General features: G+C 34.0%; 1 protein-coding gene across 1 annotated transcript; it reads right to left on the bottom strand.

Moving 5' to 3' along the window:
- Positions 1-4994: 4994 nt before the first annotated feature.
- LOC139893283 (DNA-directed RNA polymerase V subunit 7-like) lies at positions 4995-6530 on the bottom strand. Its single transcript, XM_071876439.1, has 2 exons — positions 5992-6530; positions 4995-5239 (listed from the first exon to the last, which is right to left on the bottom strand). Exon 1 carries the CDS (start codon positions 6528-6530, stop codon positions 6000-6002), a length of 531 nt encoding a protein of 176 aa, XP_071732540.1. The 3' UTR covers positions 4995-5239; positions 5992-5999.
- Positions 6531-20234: the final 13704 nt, after the last annotated feature.

The raw sequence follows: 20234 nt of genomic DNA, 5'->3' as shown, positions 1-20234 counted from the left end.
CTGAATAACATTCTGGCTCTCCCCCATCAGTAACTAATACATACTCATCAGCAGAATATCTAACAGAAGGATGACGGTCTCGGGTAGACCGCCTAAGTGGGACAAATGGGGGCACATCTGGTACTGGAATCTCTACCTGCTCCGGAGCATAATCATCATCAGTACCATGTTCATCATTATGAACATCATCTCCAACATGTTGTGGAGTAACTGGATCCAAATCAACAAGATCAGCACTAGGTTGAGGAACTGAATCTGTCTTATCAACATCTTTTAACATCTGAACTTCTGTAAATACAACATCTCGGCTTCGTACGAGTTTCTTCTGAACTGGATCATATAACCTGTACCCAAAATCATCTTCACCATAGCCGAGGAATACACATGGCTTAGTCTTCATATCAAGCTTTGACCTCTCATCTTTGGGAACATGAACAAAAGCTTTACATCCAAAAACTCGTAAATGACGGTAAGAAACATCTTTGCCGCTCCAAACCCTGTTAGGAACATCAAAATGCAAAGGAACACAAGGGGTTAGATTAATAATATGAACTGCCGTATTTAAAGCCTCACCCCAAAAGGAATCGGACAACCCTGCATGTGAAAGCAAACATCTAACTCTCTCAACCAAAGTTCTGTTCATCCTCTCTGCTAAGCCATTCAACTGAGGTGTCTTTGGTGGAGTCTTTTGATGCCGAATACCATTCTCCTTACAATAAGCATCAAATCTGCCAATGTATTCACCGCCATTATCAGTCCGAATACACTTGAGTTTCTTCCCCGTTTGCCTTTCAACTAGTGTATGAAATTCCTTAAACTTTTCAAATACTTGATCCTTTGACTTTAAGGTATAAACCCACACCTTCCTGGAATGATCATCGATGAATGTAACAAAGTAGGAACATCCACCAAGTGTCCTAGTCTTCATAGGCCCACAAACATCCGAATGAACTAGATCAAGTATGTTCTCCATTCGAAAAGGAGAATGACTCTTAAACGCAACTCTGGTCTGTTTCCCTGCCAAACAGTGAGAACACTTACTCAAATCAATACCAATAACACCCAACAACACATTCTTCTTGAACAAGATAGACATCCCCTTTTCACTCATGTGGCCAAGTCTTTTATGCCACAACTCAGTAGAATCAACATTGTCCACTGCGTTAACAATGTTCTGGATGATCTTCGGACGCGTGATGTATAATCTTGAGTCTTTCTTGCCTCTTCCCACTATCATAGAACCAAGAGTTAGTTTCCAAATACCATTACCAAAACCGTTATAATAACCATCATCATCAAGAATGCCTGTTGAAATAACATTAAGTCTCATATCCGGAACATGTTTTACATTATGCAAAACTAACTCCATTCCCGTGTCAAATTTCAAACAAACATCTCCAATACCAACGATCTTTGATAACCCGGCATTACCCATCCTAGCAAATCCATAGTCACCTGGAGTGTAAGATGAGAAGTGATCTCTACAAATTGCAACATGACATGTAGCACCACTATCAACAATCCAACTCGTGTCATCATGAGTAAGATTGATCATATCATAATCAATACAAACAAAGAACTCATCTGTGATAGCGTTAACTTCAACCTTATCATCATCACCACCATCACTTTTCTTTTGTTTATTCTTGTCATATGCCTTTTTCTTCTCATTCTTCAACTTTGGACAATACCACTTTGTGTGCCCCTTTTCATGACAATTATAACCTTTTCATGACAATTATAACACTCAACGTTAGCAAAGTTGCCTTTGCGTGAGCTGCTACGATGATTGCCTCTTTTACCCTGACCTCTGCTATGACTTCTCCCCCGCGTTTCTGTGACCAAGATATCTGACTGTGAAGAGGAACCTTGTGACTTTCTTCTCATCTCTTCATTCAAAATACTACCCTTAGCCAATTCCATGGTGATAGTACCATTCGGTGCAGAGTTGGACAAAGATGTCCTAAAAGTCTCCCAAGAGTCCGGTAATGTACCAAGTAACCAGAGACCCTGAATCTCATCCTCAAACTTGATACCCATACCTGCAAGCTGATTTATAATACCCTGATATGCATTTAGGTGATCTGTAATAGGAGTCCCATCATGATACTTCAAAGCCATCATCTGCTTAATTAAGAACAACTTGTTATTCCCAGTCTTTCGTTCATATAACTGCTCAAGCTTTTTCCATAAGGCTTTAGCATCAGTCTCCCCAGTAATATGATTCACAACATTATCATCAACCCACTGCCGAATATACCCACATACTTGTCTATGCAAAATTTTCCATTGAGCATCAGATTTTTCCTCAGGTTTATCCTCAGTAAAAACAGGCAAATAATAATCTTTCACATAAAGAAGATCCTCCATTTTACCTTTCCAAACATGATAATTTGAACCATTTAAACTAATCATTTTACTTGTATTAGCTTCCATCTTTCACACAAGTCAAATCAAATAACCTAGCTCTAGATACCAATTTGATGGGAAAATGGTCACAACGGGCAATCTACAAAAACGGAAACAAACATCCGTTTGACAAGCATTTCCCGACCCATATGAACCTGTGAGAAAACTAACAAATAAGGTATACCACAATCACCACAAATCAGCCCCAATTCTGTCCCAAATCAGCAAATACAAAATAATTGAGCACACACAATACACACGAGACTTTTTACGTGGAAAACCTCTCAAAATCGAGAGTAAAAACCACGGGACTCGTAAGCCACTTAATGTTCCACTATCATCAACAAAGAGAGCAATACAATAATCATTCTCTAGATCAACTAGAGGTATACAACATCATCATACTCTTGAACAACAATAATCAACAAGTATATGAAGAAATTAAAGACAAAAGATGAATGATTCACCCAATAAACTGCCCTCTGTTCCAGCAGCGAGAACACGAGCTACAGGCATCTTTAGACGAATTCAACGGTTGAAAACCTTGGCACTGATGTCAGGAAGACACAGCCCAAATTTGATGAAGATCCAACGGTTAGATCTCCGGGGATCGTCTCTGTTATGACCTGCTGTTTTCAAAACCGGGAATGGAATATCTCACACTTTTTCTTGATCTCTCGGATCTCTCTTATGACCAAAAATAGCTGCACACTTGAAGTTTAAAATGCCCTAGAATGATTGACTAAGTCAACTAGCATCTTGGGCCTATTCTGTTGGGCTTGGGCCTTTCTCATTAATTGGAAACCAATAACCCAACAGTTAAGTCTATTCCATGATTTGATTTAAACCGTAACAATGTGATCTCAACCTGCAATGTGCCTTATGTATGCTTTTATTTATGTTTATAAACTTCAGTAAGACGTGTGTGTATTTTTCTACTGTTTTTATTGTGTTACTACTATGGAGTGAGGTACGATATGATAACCCTATAAGTGGTGCGTTCTTAAAAGTGTTCAACTCGGGTTCTGCCTAATTTATTAAAGCAGGTATTCTTTTAAGATGTTGAATTTACCATCCATTTAAATACCACGCTTCACGCCTACGGTGTTTCGCAAGACGGTCTTTGCCAAATAATCGATGTAACTATATCAATTTTCTATGCAGGTGAGGAATTATTGCTCTTCTTTGAAATGACATTTTCTGCTATTTATTTCGGAAGCAACCTTACTGACAACGTTTACATCAATTTTTTACAATCCACCTATTTATTTTAACGTATAACTGTAAATGTACCTTTAATTCTTCATAGGAAAACATTTACAAAAATAACATTGGTATTTTTTTATCACTAGCGATGTTTATGAAAAATGCGTTAATTAATATATTATAAGTTTTAGATAACAATATTAAATCAACCGTGTAACGCACGGGCTATTAAGCTAGTATACATATATACCATTGATTGCTTTGTATAGTTATAGTCACTTTAGTCCCCGATTAATTCCGATCACTCATTTTAAAAGTAGTTTATTTCGATTTTCTGAAATTCGTCTAATTAATCGGTCAGCCATCTGCAGATGTGTTGGTGCTGAAATTGTGGACTCATGATGGCTCTGGTTAATGTCCCTTCAGATTTTGATATGTTGCTTTCACTCTTCCGTTTCAAATTTTCAAAGTTACAATGTTTGTAGTGGGTTGTTTAGCTCAATAGTAACCGGTTATTTGGTTGTTTCAATTATATCTGGTTGTTAGTTTCAAAATTTCAAAGTTATAATGTTTGTAGTGGGTTGTTTAGCTCGATCGTAACCGGTTGTTTGGTTGTTTCAATTATATTTGGTTGTTAGTGTAACTAGTTCAATAGGGTCAATGTTTGTGTACTGAATCAACGGTTTAGTTTCAAGCGAGTTAGTATGCTTGTTAGGGCTCGTGTCAATTGTTAGTTCAGTTAATTGTTGCAAGTAGATCTATGGATCTATTCAAACACATTTTAGAGGGTGTTGTTGTACTTGTATTCGGATCTTTTAATTTATCTATTATGTATATATTTTCACAAAAGAAAAAAAGAAGTGTTATACTTGATACAGTAGTAAAAACGTATATTGACTTTTATATGAAAGTCATTCAATTTGTACAATATGTTACACACTTTAACGGCACTCTTTTAGAACAATCCCCCAGAAAAAAATAAAAACTAGCAATTTTATAGAGTTCTAAAGTTAGCCCGGCCCATGGTTCCATAAAAAATAGGGGACACAAGAAGGTTGGTATAGGTTGGTTTTATATTAATATTGAAGCCCAAACCCAAAAGTTTGACGTCAAAATCACAAACCATTTGGGTTAGGTTCTTGTTTCAAGCGGTTTGGTAAGTAATGTATATTGATGTTCATTATCGCATTAGTTTGGAACTTGGTTTTGCCACTTATATTTCAGACTGACAGACTTGTAGAAAAACTGATCAACTAGCCGACCAATTTTGACAGAAGCAAACCATTTTAACCTTTAGAAAAATCAACCCAGTGAAACAAGTAAAACAAGTTTTCAACCAACATATATAATTTTCATGACTCCAACCAACATACGGAGTAATTATGATTCCCAATTTCAACGCCCATTAGTTAAGTAAGATTAGTAGCGGCAAACTTCAAATCATCCAAAGTTTATAATGCTGCTCAAACCATGAACCCAACTATACAAGAATCATGGATTCAAACAAAAGAAAGATTAAAACTTGAACTAAACCAACTTCCTTGCTCCTTTACTCTAATAGGCTCCAAACTTCATTACTAAGATAAACAACCTTCAAACCCGCTAACACACCATTATCTTGAAGCTGGAAACAACAATAAATTTTTAGAATCTAAAGTGTTGGTTAGGTCGATAAACAACAATAGAAAACCAGCGAAGGCGAATCCAGCATCAAATTTCAAAGGGGTCCCGAAATTTTTTTACAAATTACCCTTCATATTTAGTAGTAGTTTACCTCAAAAAAATCATAAGCCGCACGGATAAAAGGTCCTTTAGTTGAATTTAGCGGTGTAGTTTGAAGAGTACTTTATAAGGAAAAAAAGTTTACAAACTAGTGGTATCACGGGAAATCACATGCCATAATGTAGGTACGCCCGTGTAGACAACACATGTTTTTACCAGTAATTATTTTTCAGCATTTTCTGCACATTTATTGACTTTTCAGTACTGTTTTACTATCATATTCATCAGAGTTGGTCCACGGTTCAAGCATATCCATAGGAGTTAAATAGTGAAAATCTTATATAGAAAAATTATTGTAAGTCAGCCCATCCCATATCAAAAGGAGGTTCTACATTAACAGCGGACCAGTCGAAGCAACCGCTCAATTACTAGCAAACAGACAAGACTGAATAAGATTTAAAAGGTTTCAGGTTCTGCTGTCGCATGTGCGATTAAAGGGTAACACTAATTGGTTATAAGGCTCATGTGCTATTTAAGTGATTCACTCATGGGTCCTAAATGTTTGATCTGTCAGGATTAAAGAAACATGAGTGTTTGCAAAATGTACAAAAACACCGACTGATAAACGAATTTGAAGTAAAAGACAAGAATAACCTTCAGTGCTAGACGGGACCCAGGTGATCTCCTTCCAACCCAACGACTGCCTGAAACTCCTTCTGAGCCTCCATGTACTTAACCCCAATCACAACACACCTCACACTCATATCCTTCTCAATTCTCGACCCCGTCTTTATGTTATGAAAACACGGGCTTTCAGCAGGCTGGAATTCGTAATCAGTCATCTTTTGGTTGGAAAGATAAAGGTTCTCGATGGGCCCGCATCTCATGAAAACACCATGCTTTAGAATCTTGTGGACGACTCCTTCCACAACCTCTCCCCGAAAGACCTTAAAACTTAAACAAGTGAAGCTGACTGGAAATAAAACATCACCCGAGTGTTCTCTTACTTTACCTTCTCCAATTTTGTCCAATGTGGTCACAGCTAGAAGGTATCCGTAGTCTTTTGTTGCTTTTTTGGCTGAGAAATCGTCCAATAAACGAACCAGTATCGCCTTCTGTAACATCAAACCCTTGATGTCAAGATTCTCGGCCGGTATCACAACATTCCAGTTCAACTGTACCTTGAGAAACATTACCTGTCATAACGGAAAGACGAATTTAGTCACCCAAAAATTACAGTGCAGGGGGACAGTAATAGACAAAACCTGCTTATCGTTTTACAATAACCAGATAAATAACTGTAGCTTTCAGTCTTTCACAACTGAAAGTAAAATATATGTATTCTTTGGTAATGTAAGTTGCATGTAACAATTTCATAATTAAAGTACACCAGCGCCATTGTCTATATAGAATTACAGTAGGCCAGTCATTAACCATGTTAAAAGTCAGGCAGGCAACCATCAACAGATACGTGTCCGTACAAAGGATACTTGCTTATAATCTGATACTAATTGGAAACAGATAGATACATTAAAGAGCATTAACGATTAACACATTAAAAGAACATATAAGATGTCAAGTTATTGCATTTGTTATGACCATTAAACTATCATTGCATCAGTGGTAGTAGTGGGGGCTGTTTTTAAAGTCGAAATGATCAATAAGATCAAGTGGTCCTCCTTAACTTCCTTCTAACCTACCCTGTTCAACACTTACATTATATACATTTCATTCAAATTTTCCTGATTGCACCAGAACAACTTCGCTTAATTCACACAAACGCAACTCATTAACCATGAAACTCAGTAACCTAGACCTTCATCTGATTGCTTAACCCTTAACAAACTGGAAGTCAAAATAATCATCATCTAAAGCCAACGAAGCAGTGCTTCAGTGGTACCCGTCGCTTATGATCCCTGGGCCCGCAGGAGGGCCTTATTGAATACTGAAAGGTGCAGGTTCGAATCTCGGCTTGCAACTTCCTGTTGGGTATTAGGGGGAGGTGTCTTACACGGCTTACTTAGCCCTTGCGGGGTGGGCGGTATGGGTGACATAGTCCCACGGAGTCGGGGTTTCTCCGCCAGAATAAACCTTTTGAATATCAAATGTTCCCCAAATAACACGAACAACCCCTATTTTGAATGATTATTAGCCACAAAATTAGAAAAAATATGTTAATCAATACAAAAGGCTCAATTAGGTACATTGTTTAAATTTTTGAGAAAGTTGAACAAAATCCGTCCTAAAACCCTAATAATCTTAACTACTATACAAACTATTAAACAGAGAGTGACTAAAAATGATAAATAAACACAAATGTAAGTAAATAATCAACGCAATTCGTAACTATATTATGAAATGAGTCGAATATAAGATTATAAATTGCCCAAATTTAACAAGTAAATAAATGACGGTACATAATTGACAAAATTGAGTGTTAAAAAATCGAACCAGATGAGAAATTGATACTTACGTAGGTTAGGTGAAGATGAAGGTGAAGGTGAAGGTGAAGGTGTAGATGTGCTTTTTTTAGGGCAACTGCGAGTGGAATTTGGGGGTCACGAATTGCTAGTAGCAGCAGCAGCGTCACGGACATGCGTGGGCTTTTATTATTTTTATATTATATTATTTTTTATTTAATTAATTATTTAATTTTATAAATTTTATTTTTAATTTTAAAAAGATTTTGTAATTTGTATGAGTGAACTCAACAAGCAGATGCTTTTCCAAGGCGTTTCATCTAACTATCTTCTATCTATAGTATCAAATAAAATCTTCAAAATAACAATTTCATAAATAAAAATTATTCGACAGAAATCACCATGTTTCGAAGTAGCAGCCATCGCAGGCGCAATGTTCCTAGTCGCGGTCGCGACTTAGTGATTTCAGGCATGATCGCGGTCGCGATCGGTGCATCTAGATCGCGACGCGGGGCGGTCAGGACTCCGAATTTTTCCATAAATACCCCACTTAACCCCAACTTTAGTGTATAGATTAGTTGACGAATTTTGAGATCAGGAGGGTCGTTTTTGAAGATTTTAGAGCCATTCTTCACCATTTTTGAAGTTCATAAAAACAAGGTTGAATATTGGATCAATCATTAATCATTTGTACCCTAGTTCTTCATTATTTTAGTGATTTTATGATGAATAATATTTGTTCCAATGGTTTAATTGTTCTTTCTTCTATCATGCTAGGCTAAACTTTTATTGTGTTTACTTTGATGTAAGACTTATGAATTGTGATTGTTTTATCTTGTGATTTATTAATGTTTATGTTGAATTATTCATGCTTTCTTGAAAGATTCATTGTTATGTTTGTCTATGTATCGTTTATTTAATTATACAGGTTATTGAATTTGATTTAGGTGAGTTTATCAACATTCGTATGCTTGTACTTCATCTTTTAGATCTAGACAATTATATGTGAGTGCAATTGGTAATTAAATTGATATTGTGATAACAAAATCGTGTAGGCTTTTTCGAGTGATCTCATTAGCCTAGATTTTGAAATGTCCCGTTCATATTGATTATAAACGTTCCATATTAATTGATTTCGTCGCGAGGTTTTGACCTCTATATGAGACGTTTTTCAAAGACTGCATTCATTTTTATAACAACCATAACCTTTATTTTATCGATAAAGGTTTAAAAAGAATTACGTAGATTATCAAATAATGATAATCTAAAATATACCGTTTACACACGACCATTACATAATGGTTTACAATAAAAATATATTACATCAAAGTAAGTTTCTTGAATGCAGTTTTTACACAATATCATACAAGCATGGACTCCAAATCTTGTCCTTATTTTAGTATGCAACAGCGGAAGCTCTTAATAATCACCTGAGAATAAATATGCTTAAAACGTCAACAAAAATGTTGGTGAGTTATAGGTTTAACCTATATATTATCAAATCATAATAATAGACCACAAGATTTCTCATTTTCATAAATATCATTACACTCGCAAGTGCATAAAAATCATTCATATGTTGAACACCTACTAACCGACGTTAACTTAATGCATAGAATATCCCCAAAACAGAACCTCTTGTCTGTATAATAATCTCGAAGTACTAAACCATCCATAACATGAATGGGGGTTGTTAAGCCTAATAGATCTATCTTTAGGATTCGCGTCAATTAGGGGTCATTTTCCTAATTCTTAGGCTACCAGACTTGAAGGGCGATATTCGGTTTAATAATCCAACCATAGAATGTAGTTTCGCATACTTGTGTCTATTTTGTAAAACATTTATAAAACTGCATGTATTCTCATCCCAAAAATATTAGATTTTAAAAATGGGACTATAACTCACTTTCACAGATTTTTACTTCGTCGGGAAGTAAGACTTGGCCACTAATTGATTCACGAACCTATTACAAATATGTGTATATATATCAAAGTATGTTCAAAATATATTTACAACATTTTTAATACGTTTTACTGTTTTAAGTTTATTAAGTCAGCTGTCCTCGTTAGTAACCTACAACTAGTTGTCCACAGTTAGATGTACAGAAATAAATCGATATATATTATCTTGAATCAATCCACGACCCAGTGTATACACGTCTCAGGCTATATCACAACTCAAAGTATATATATTTTTGGAATCAACCTCAACCCTGTATAGCTAACTCCAACATTACTGCATATAGAGTGTCTATGGTTGTTCCAAATAATATATATACATGGGTCGATATGATATGTCAAAACATTTGCATACGTGTCTATAGTATCCCAAGATTACATAATATATTAGAATACATGTATAATACAATATAAGTTAGCTAGGATATGATTAATATAGATTTGTTACAATATTTCTCGTAGCTACAACAATAAAAAAAATATCCAATCTTGTTTTACCCATAACTTCTTCGTTTTAAATCCGTTTTGAGTGAATCAAATTGTTATGGTTTCAATTGAACTCTATTTTATGAATCCAAATAGAAAAAGTATTGGTTTATAGTCGAAAATATAAGTTACAAGTCGTTTTTGTAAGAGGTAGTCATTTCAGTCGAAAGAACGACGTCTTGATGACCATTTTAAAAAACATATTTCCACTTTGAGTTTAACCATGATTTTTGGATATAGTTTCATGTTCATAGAAAAAATCATTTTCCCATAAGAACAAATTTTAAATCAAAGTTTATCATAGTTTTTAATTATCAAACCCAAAACAGCCCGCGGTGTTACTACGACGGCGTATGTCCGGTTTTACGGTGTTCATCGTGCTTTCAGGTTTTAAATCATTAAGTTAGCATATCATATAGATATAGAACATGTGTTTAGTTGATTTTAAAAGTCAAATTAGAAGGATTAACTTCTGTTTGCGAACAAGTTTAGAATTAACTAAACTATGTTATAGTGATTACAAGTTTAAACATTCGAATAAGATAGCTTTATATGTATGAATCAAATGATGTTATGAACATCATTACTACCTCAAGTTTTGTGGATAAACCTACTGAAAAAGAGAAAAATGGATCTAGCTTCAAAGGATCCTTGGATGGCTTGAAAGTTCTTGAAGCAGAATTATGACACGAAAACAAGTTCAAGTAAGGTTTCCACTCGAAATAAGATTGTTATAGTTATAGAAATTGAATCAAAGTTTGAATATGAGTATTACCTTGAATTAGAAAGATATCTTACTGTAAATAAGAAAGATTTCTTGAAATTGGATGATCACTTGAAATGGATTTGCAAGATTGGAAGTAAGCTAGCAAGATTTCTTGAAGTGTTCTTGAATGGTTGTTTTTATGATGATTAAAGCTTGTAATTGAAGCTAAAAGATGGTGAAAATGCTTGGAGATGATCAAGTATGATGTTAGGAGTATTTTAAGAGAGAATTTGGAGTGTAAGTATGAGAAAATGGAATGGAAAAATGGGGTGAAATCATAAAAACGAAATTACTTGTTATAAAGAAAAAAAAAAGATCCTTAAGTTTGTTTTTATCTCATTAGTCATACAAGTTGTTAAATAATGGTTCCACATGTTTTTTACTCTAAGATGGCTGCTAAGAATGAATGATTAAAGGTGTATATACCAATAGTAAATACATCTAGAAGCTGTGTATTGTACGAGTACAAATACAGGTGTACACGAGTAGATTTGTTGATGGAAACGAATGAGAATGTAGTTTTGAGCATTTTTGCTAAGTAGAAATACTTTGATATATGTCTTGAAGTCTTTCAAAAGTGTATTAATACATCTTAATACACTACATGTATATACATTTTAACTGAGTCGTTAAGTCACCGTTAGTCATTACATGTAAGTGTTGTTTTAAGACCTTTAAGTTAACAATCTTGTTAAATGTAATTAATTCATTGTTATTATACTTAAATGAGATGTTAAATTATTACATTATCATGATATTATAATGTATGAATATATCTTAATATGATATATATACATTAAAATGTCGTTACAATGATAATCGTTACATATATGCCTCGTTTCGAAATTCTTAAGTTAGTAGTCTTGTTTTACATATGTAGTTCATTGTTAACACACTTAATGATATACTTAATTATTATTTTATCATGTTAAACATAGTGTATCAATATCTTAATATGATTCATATGTATTTAGTAAGACGTTGTTATAACGATAATCGTTATATATATCGTTTCGAGTTTCTTAATTCAATAAACTCATTTTTATGTATATCACTCATTGTTAATATACTTAGTGAGATACTTACTTATCATAGTTTGAGGGGTTGTTTTGTATTTTTTTTGGTTGTCGTTTCATTCTTATTGAATGACCAAAGCTGGTTTGTGTTGTAGTGTATATAGAAATAATATATAATATATAATATATTACCCACATACTAATAACAGCCGAAATCTATGCCCTCCCATTGGTCCATGTCTGCGTTTTTTTACTGCTCACGATTTGCACCCTTTTCTAGCCTTCCCATTGGTCCACGTGTGCGGGTTTTTAGTGCTGAACGGTCCAAGACGACCGGGAGGGTAGTTCTGAGCGGTGCGAGTCGAAAATATAATTTAAAAAACAGAAAACGAGGGGTTGCTTCAAAAGTCTACAAGCAGGTGTTGTTGCCCCATACTCTCCATACTTTGGACACTGTAGTGACCCGAACTTTTTCATGTTTATATATATTAAATGAAATTGTTATTTACATGATTAAGTGTTTCCAACATGTTAAGAAATCAAACTTGTTAAGACTTGATTAATTGAAATAGGTTTCATATAGACAATTGACCACCCAAGTTGACCGATGATTCACGAACGTTAAAACTTGTAAAAACTATATGATGACATATATATGATTATATATATAGTTAACATGATATTATGATAAGTAAGTATCTCATTAGGTATTTTAACAATGAGTTATATACATAAAATTGAGTTTATTGAATTAAGAAACTCGAAACGATATATATAACGATTATCGTTATAACAACGTCTTACTAAATACATATGAATCATATTAAGATATTGATACACTATGTTTAATCATGATAAATGATAAGTAAACATGTCATTAAGTGTATTAACAATGAACTACATATGTAAAAACAAGACTACTAACTTAGTGATTTCGAAACGAGACATGTATGTAATGATTATCGTTGTAACAACATTTAACTGTATATATATCATACTAAGATATATTAATATATCATAATATCATGATAATGTAATAATTTAACATCTCTTTAGATATAATAAACAATGGATTAACAACATTTAACAAGATCGTTAACCTAAAGGTTTCAAAACAACATTTACATGTAACGACTAACGATGACTTAACGACTCAGTTAAAATGTATATACATGTAGTGTTTTAATATGTATTCATACACTTTTGAAAGACTTCAAGACACTTATCAAAATACTTCTACTTAACAAAAATGCTTACAATTACATCCTCGTCCAGTTTCATCAACAATTCTACTCGTATGCACCCGTATTCGTACTCGTACAATACACAACTTTTAGATGAATGTACTATTGGTATATACACTCCAATGATCAGCTCTTAGCAGCCCATGTGAGTCACCTAACACATGTGGAAACCATCATTTGGAAACTAGCATGAAATATCTCATAAAATTACAAAAATATTAGTAATCATTCATGACTTATTTACATGTAAACAAAATTACACATCCTTTATATCTAATCCATATACCAACGACCAAAAACACCTAAAAACACTTTCATTCTTCAATTTTCTTCATCTAATTGATCTCTCTCAAGTTCTATCTTCAAGTTCTAAGTGTTCTTCATAAATTCTATAAGTTCTAGTTTCATAAAATCAAGAATAAGTTTGCTAGCTTACTTCCAATCTTGTAAAGTGATCATCCAACCTCAAGAAATCTTTCTTATTTACAGTAAGATATCTTTCTAATACAAGAACTTTCAAGTCATCCAAGGATCCTTTGAAGCTAGATCTATTTTTCTCATTTCCAGTTCGTGAATCGATCAGTGGCCAAGTCTTACTCCCGACGAAGTAAAAATCTGTGAAAGTGAGTTTCATTTGCTCCTTTTTTAATTGCTTTTGCATTATATATTTTTGGGCTGAGAATACATGCGCTGTTTTATAAATGTTTGACGAAATAGACACAAAATCTAATCCCATTTTTAAAACTCTTTAAATGTTTTGGGATGAATAAATGAGCTTTTTGATTTACAAAATAGTTCCGTCAAAAACTAAATTCTATGTAGAGTTGTATCAACAAATATTTTTGGTTACACCTCAGGCTGTGGAATAGAACTATAGATTACTATATGCTGTTTAGCATGGATTATTATATGATGTTTAGCATTGATTTTAAATTCTAAGCTGAGTTGTATCATTAAATATTTTTGTTACACCTCAATGTAGAATAATTTTATAAAATGTTTTATAAATCTATTGGGCCTAACGAACCCCATCCAAAGTACCGGATGCTTTAGTACTTCGATGTTGTTTTTATCATGTCCGAAGAATGATGATGTAGCGTGAGGGTACGAAATAGTATTATTTTTAATACAAAATACTACAAAATATGACACAAGTTTTATTAATTTACGGATGGGATATACCTAAACCTTGCTACAACACTATAGGCAGTGTACCTAATCGTAGAGTAGTGTAGTTTTTAGTAAGTCCGGTTCGTTCCACAGGGAGCTGGTGAAGTTAACGCTATATTATTAAGTTTATTTGTAAAAATATATATATAAATAAGTAGTAGTATTATTATAAAATGGGGGTTTTACCGTTTAATGACCGGTTTGTCGATTTTAAGCGTAAAAATAAATGACAAAAATTAAAGTGCGTAAAATAAATTGCGATAAATAAAATGACAGAAAATAAAATTGCGAGTAATAAAATGACAGTAAATAAAGATACGATGAGAAATATAATAAAAGAATTATGCTTATTTAAACTTCCGTAATCATGATGTTTGACGTGTTGATTTTAATTTATTACCATGGGTTAATTGTCCTTTGTCCTGGTTTATTTGATACATCTATCTGGTTTTTGTCCATAATAGTCCATCGGTCATAAATATAAAGTGCGAGTATCCTCGTCAAATTACCCTTATACCCGAAGTCAAATATTCCAACTGATTAAGGATTTAAACTGTGACGCAGTTATCACTTCTGTCAACAATTACACCAGTTATCACTGTATGTAATCCACCCCTGTTTTAATTAGTTTATGAATATTAATTCATCCACTTGATCAGAATGAATAATCAATTACCCAACCCAATTGATTAATTAAATGATTATAACAGATTCCATATGAACGTCACTAAATAGGACAACCATAATCATTATTAATTATTAGGTTAATTAATTTGAAGATAGGTTCGACAGACTCCAATGAGTTGTCACTCAATTAGACAATACCCCCCATCTATTAATAGTCAATAGTCCAATTTCCACAAGTGTCGGTCTTTTGCCCAAACCTTAATTATGGTACAAAGTTCAATAACCCCGTCTTAATATTTTAGCCCAACATCACGATTACTTCGGCTCAAATAAGCATAATAATAACTTAGCTACGAGACATTAATGTAAAAAGGTTGAACATAACTTACAATGATTAAAAATAGCGTAGCGTTACACGGACAGAATTTCGACTTACACACTCAAATGATCTCTATCATAAATCTTATTATTATCATAATTTAAACTTAAAATTAAGATTATTGTTATATCTTATTACATTAACATTATGATAGAGATATAGAATATAGATATTGATAATTGATATTGATAATTGATCGAAGGAAAAAAAAAAAAGATCGAACAAAAAATTCTTCTCCTTTTCATCGTTACATAGATGGCTTTTATAGGCAAATTAGAAATTGAATTTTCATTTACGACCCCTGAACTATGCTCAATTAACAACTTTTTATTATTTAATATTATTCTTATTATGAATTATTTAAATATTATATTTTATTCTTGTGCATAGTTGACTCGTAATTTTTACACCGTTGCGTCGAGCGCTGAAAGTTGGTTCATGCCTCAGTTCCGGATTTTCGAACGTCCTTGCGTACTATTTTATATCGTGTACTTTGCGTTTTGTAACTTGTACTCTTGTCATTTTTAGACGTTCTTCATCAATAATTTGAACCTTTTTAATTGTATCTTGTACATTTGAGCTTTTTGGACGTTTTGGTCTTTCAAATCTTTGTTTTTGTCTTTAAATCTTCATTTTCGAGCGATTTGCGTCTTTCGTCTTCGCACTTATTTATTTAACTATTACAACTAAAAATAAGGAAATTACATTTAAAAACTTTACATATTGGAACGATATTGCTACTAAATATATGTTCATTTGGAGCACTATCAAATATCCCCACACTTGAGCGTTGCTTGTCCTCAAGCAATACAGAACTTGAAATAAAAACATACATGAATCACTTTTTTATTCATCGCACTTTGTACATCAGTGATTTTGATATAGCGGTATAAACAATGACAGTAATGATGGTTAAAGGTGGGTGTGTCATCCACAGTTGCCTCGGGTTTAGGTCAACAACACTTGCAATCAAATAGCCGATTTACTTTCGGTTTCCAAAGCAAAGTGCACATTTGAAAGGTGGTTTACAGTCCCACATGACTATTAAAATGTAGATCCTTAAGGAAATTGGATCTTTATGAAAACATTTGATCTTTTTGAAAATTTAATCTAGCTTTTACCCTAGATAAGTTTTCCGGAATAACCCTTCACCGGTGTTTGCAAAATATTTTTGTGGGTTGTGTGGGTTTCAGATTTGAAAATTTTAGCTCAACACTTATGGTTTTGTGTTACCCACTTGCTAACCTTGTATTAGGAAAGCAACACGTCCAGTTTACTTGTCCCATATATTACCTTTCGGCAAACTACCGTCCGGTTGTAAAGGAAAGCGATGAACAAGAAACTGTTAAGGCAATGTCCCGTGACATGCAGATGATTATGGTCTTTTAACGTGTCGGATGCTAGAACTATCCTTGGTAGGAGCAATAGTAAAGATCATCCTATGATTTTTCGGTCTGGCACAAGGTCCTGTCTCCGACCATGCTATGCAACCACCGTTCTTACGGTTGACACCCGATTTGGTTCAGGTGACCTAATGAATTCTGATGAATTCTCAGGATTTTACGTTCAATGGTAATGAACGCATTGAAAATGGGTTTTCAGAAAACAAATCGGTTTGTATTTTTGATCAAAATATTTTCTCGTTCATGCTCGAGTTTAGATATCATCGAATTCCATGAGTTTGAATTCTCAATCTTTAAGGTCAATCTCTAGGATTGAGTATTATCAGTCTTAAAAGCTGATTTTTAATCTTTAAGGAGATTATCCTTTTCTGGGGATCTGATTCATTAGTCTTATCAAGCTAATTTGCACGGTGCCTCCCCATTGTACGAGATAAATCCTTCTCATGGTTAGGATAAATCTGACCACATGGCGACCCTGTTTGATGCTGAGGTCCGTGGATTTCCTGCTGATTTTAGTGATGACTTTTCTAGTTTTTTCGTCAACCTACAGCTGGTCTGGACGACAACTTCATGACCTAAATCAAGAAGCGCGTGTCTTTTTCGGAAGACTTTACTTCCTTTTAATGATGGAATTGATTCATCGTGTAGATCCATCTTTCTTTCAAATGTATTACAGTAAACCGGGTAAAACTGATTAGTATCGTCCAAAGCAAAAGTACCTGCAATAATCTTGTACAAAAATATGTGATATATGTTTTAAATTGAATAACTTGGTACATTCTTCCCACACTTAGTTTCTTTCTTTGCCTTTTTATTTTCTTTTATTTCATTTTAAATGAATTCAAGCGTTTTAGGGTGTTTCTCAATTTATGTCCTTTTCGAGGTAACGATAATTTCGGTATTATCACCTAGTTTTCACCGTTCATAAATATGTATAAACATGATTTTAAATTCATTTAGTTGAAAATTTTTCAAATTTTCACAAAATTTGGCAAATAAACTAAGTGCAAACCCGAGAGAATTTATAACCCTTCCCCACACTTGAGATCATGCAATGCCCTCATTTGCATGAAATCAGACTATAATTATAAATTCATGAGGGTGATTAGTGTAGAAAAGTGATTAAAAATACCCAGTTTGTAAGCATATTATTTTACATCACATTTGATATTTTGCTTCTTGTCGTCAAAATCAGTAGCTATTGCTGAACTTAATGTTAGTCTTTGAAAGTGCGTTGTTCTACCCTGTTTTGTACATAATATAAAATACAAACATATATATACATATTTTTGAAGTTGGGTATATTACCCCACGTTCAAAAATTTATAAAGTCTAATATCTTTTTGGCATACTTTAGATCAATAAAATTAAAAATAATGATAACAAAATTTGCCGTCCCACCCTCGGGTAAAGCAATTTCGGCTTAATGACCTAGTCTTCAACTCACGACGAATTTTAGAAATCATTTTTTCAACTTAATGAATTAAAGTAAATTTTGTTTTTAAATATCACACAAAACTTAAAAGCATATTAATTTCATATAAAACCTAAAAAAAAACAAAAATTCAGAATGGGGGGAGAAAACTAGTTCTTTAGTGTCTGCTAGCGGAAAAGACCAATCGGATTCCATTCTCGGAACTACACGAGAACAGAACAACTAACTCTAGATAACATTTTCTTAGAACATTTGAATCTCCCCACACTTAGGTAGCTGTGGTGTCGAAATTGTGATTAACTTCATCGTCAATTTCTTTTGGTCCATAATCAACTTGCATATCCGTGACTTTTTCTTTAAGCCATTGGTCGGATTCCTGTGTAATATCCACAATTTCAACTAGTTTCTCCTTTTCTTTAGGTGATAGATTGGATACTAACCGGTTACATAACTTAAAGTTCCCCTTGGTTCTAGCATCGCGAATCCGTTTAATAAGTTTCTTCATTGAACTATTAATAACGGGATTATTTAATTTCGTATCAACAACGGGGTTCTTTGTTATCATGTCATCATTAGGTGTTACTTCATTTTCCCCACACTTAGGCATTTCATTATTGCTAAGTATTACCGTTGGAGTTGGTAAAAGCACATGGTTCTTACCAATTGTTTTTACTGGTTCAACGGTTTTGGCTGGTGGAGATTTAGACTTTCGAATCATAAAGGTGATCGATTTGTCACCACTTTTAAGTGTCATTCTTCCATTTCCTACATCAAATAACGCCTTGGTGGACGCTAAGAATGGCCGACCTAAAATTAGAGGAATGTTTGGGTCCTCTTCTATGTCAATGACAATAAATTCGACTAGAAAGGTTAAATTGCCTACTTGAACGGGTAGTTTGTCAGCAATTCCAACTGGGTGCTTAATGGTTTGATCAAAGAGTCGAACACTCATATCCGTTGGACTTAACTCACCTACACCTAATCTCTTATATAAGGAAAGAGGCATAACACTCACACTCGCACCTAAATCTGCTAGTGCATCATACATGACACAATCACTAAGTAGACAAGGAACAATAAATTCACCCGGATCACCTACCCTAGGTGGAGGTTTTGGTGGAACTGTCTTCACCGGGTTTATATTTACGGCTTTTGTTTCTTGCACTTTCTTATTCTTTTTCTTCTTCTTCTTTCCAGAGGTATCACAATCTTTATTACCTATCACTTGCTCATACTCAACTCCTTTTCTTGGAAACGGGATGGGTGGTTTGTATGGTGCCACCACTGGCTTTACATACTCGGGTGGTGGTGGTGTAACTTCTTCATTGTTACTCTCATCTAAAACCTTCCCATCTTCTGATGCTGGTTTTTCAGAATTCGTTGAAACCATATTAACATTCTCATTCCGAGGATTTACTTCAGTATTACTCGGTAGCTTTCCTTGTTCCCTCTCACTCATCATGCTAGCAAGAGTACCTACGTGTTTTTCTAGATTCAAAATGGAAGCTTGTTGAGTTCTTAATGACTGATCAAACCTCTCGTTCGTTTGGGTTTGAGATGTAATGAATTGTGTTTGAGATTCAATCAGCTTTGCCATCATTTCTTCTAGATTTGGCTTTTTCTCTTCGGGTTGTTGTGGTGGTTTATACAAGCTAGGTCTTTGTTGATTGAAAGTGTTGTTTTGAGTTGGTTGGTTATTCGGACTTTGTTGGTTATACCAGTTATTTTCGGGTCCTTTTGGATTGTAAAGAATGTTTTGATTTCGATTTAAGTTTAGCCTTGGCGGTTGATAATTATTTTGATAATTATTTCCCGGCCTTTGGTTCATATAGGAAACATTCTCTCGTTGTTCCATCGTTGGTTCAATGTGACAATCTTTCAATAAGTGTGGTCCACCGCATTGCTCACAACTGATTCGTATTGCGTGAATATCTTTATTCATCTTTTCCATTCGTCTTTCGAAAGCATCTATTTTTGCGGAAACGGAATCAA

Source organism: Rutidosis leptorrhynchoides, chromosome 2, assembly GCF_046630445.1.
Source record: "Rutidosis leptorrhynchoides isolate AG116_Rl617_1_P2 chromosome 2, CSIRO_AGI_Rlap_v1, whole genome shotgun sequence".
NCBI classification, from domain to species: domain Eukaryota; kingdom Viridiplantae; phylum Streptophyta; class Magnoliopsida; order Asterales; family Asteraceae; genus Rutidosis; species Rutidosis leptorrhynchoides.
This window is presented reverse-complemented; position numbering and strand designations above follow the sequence as displayed.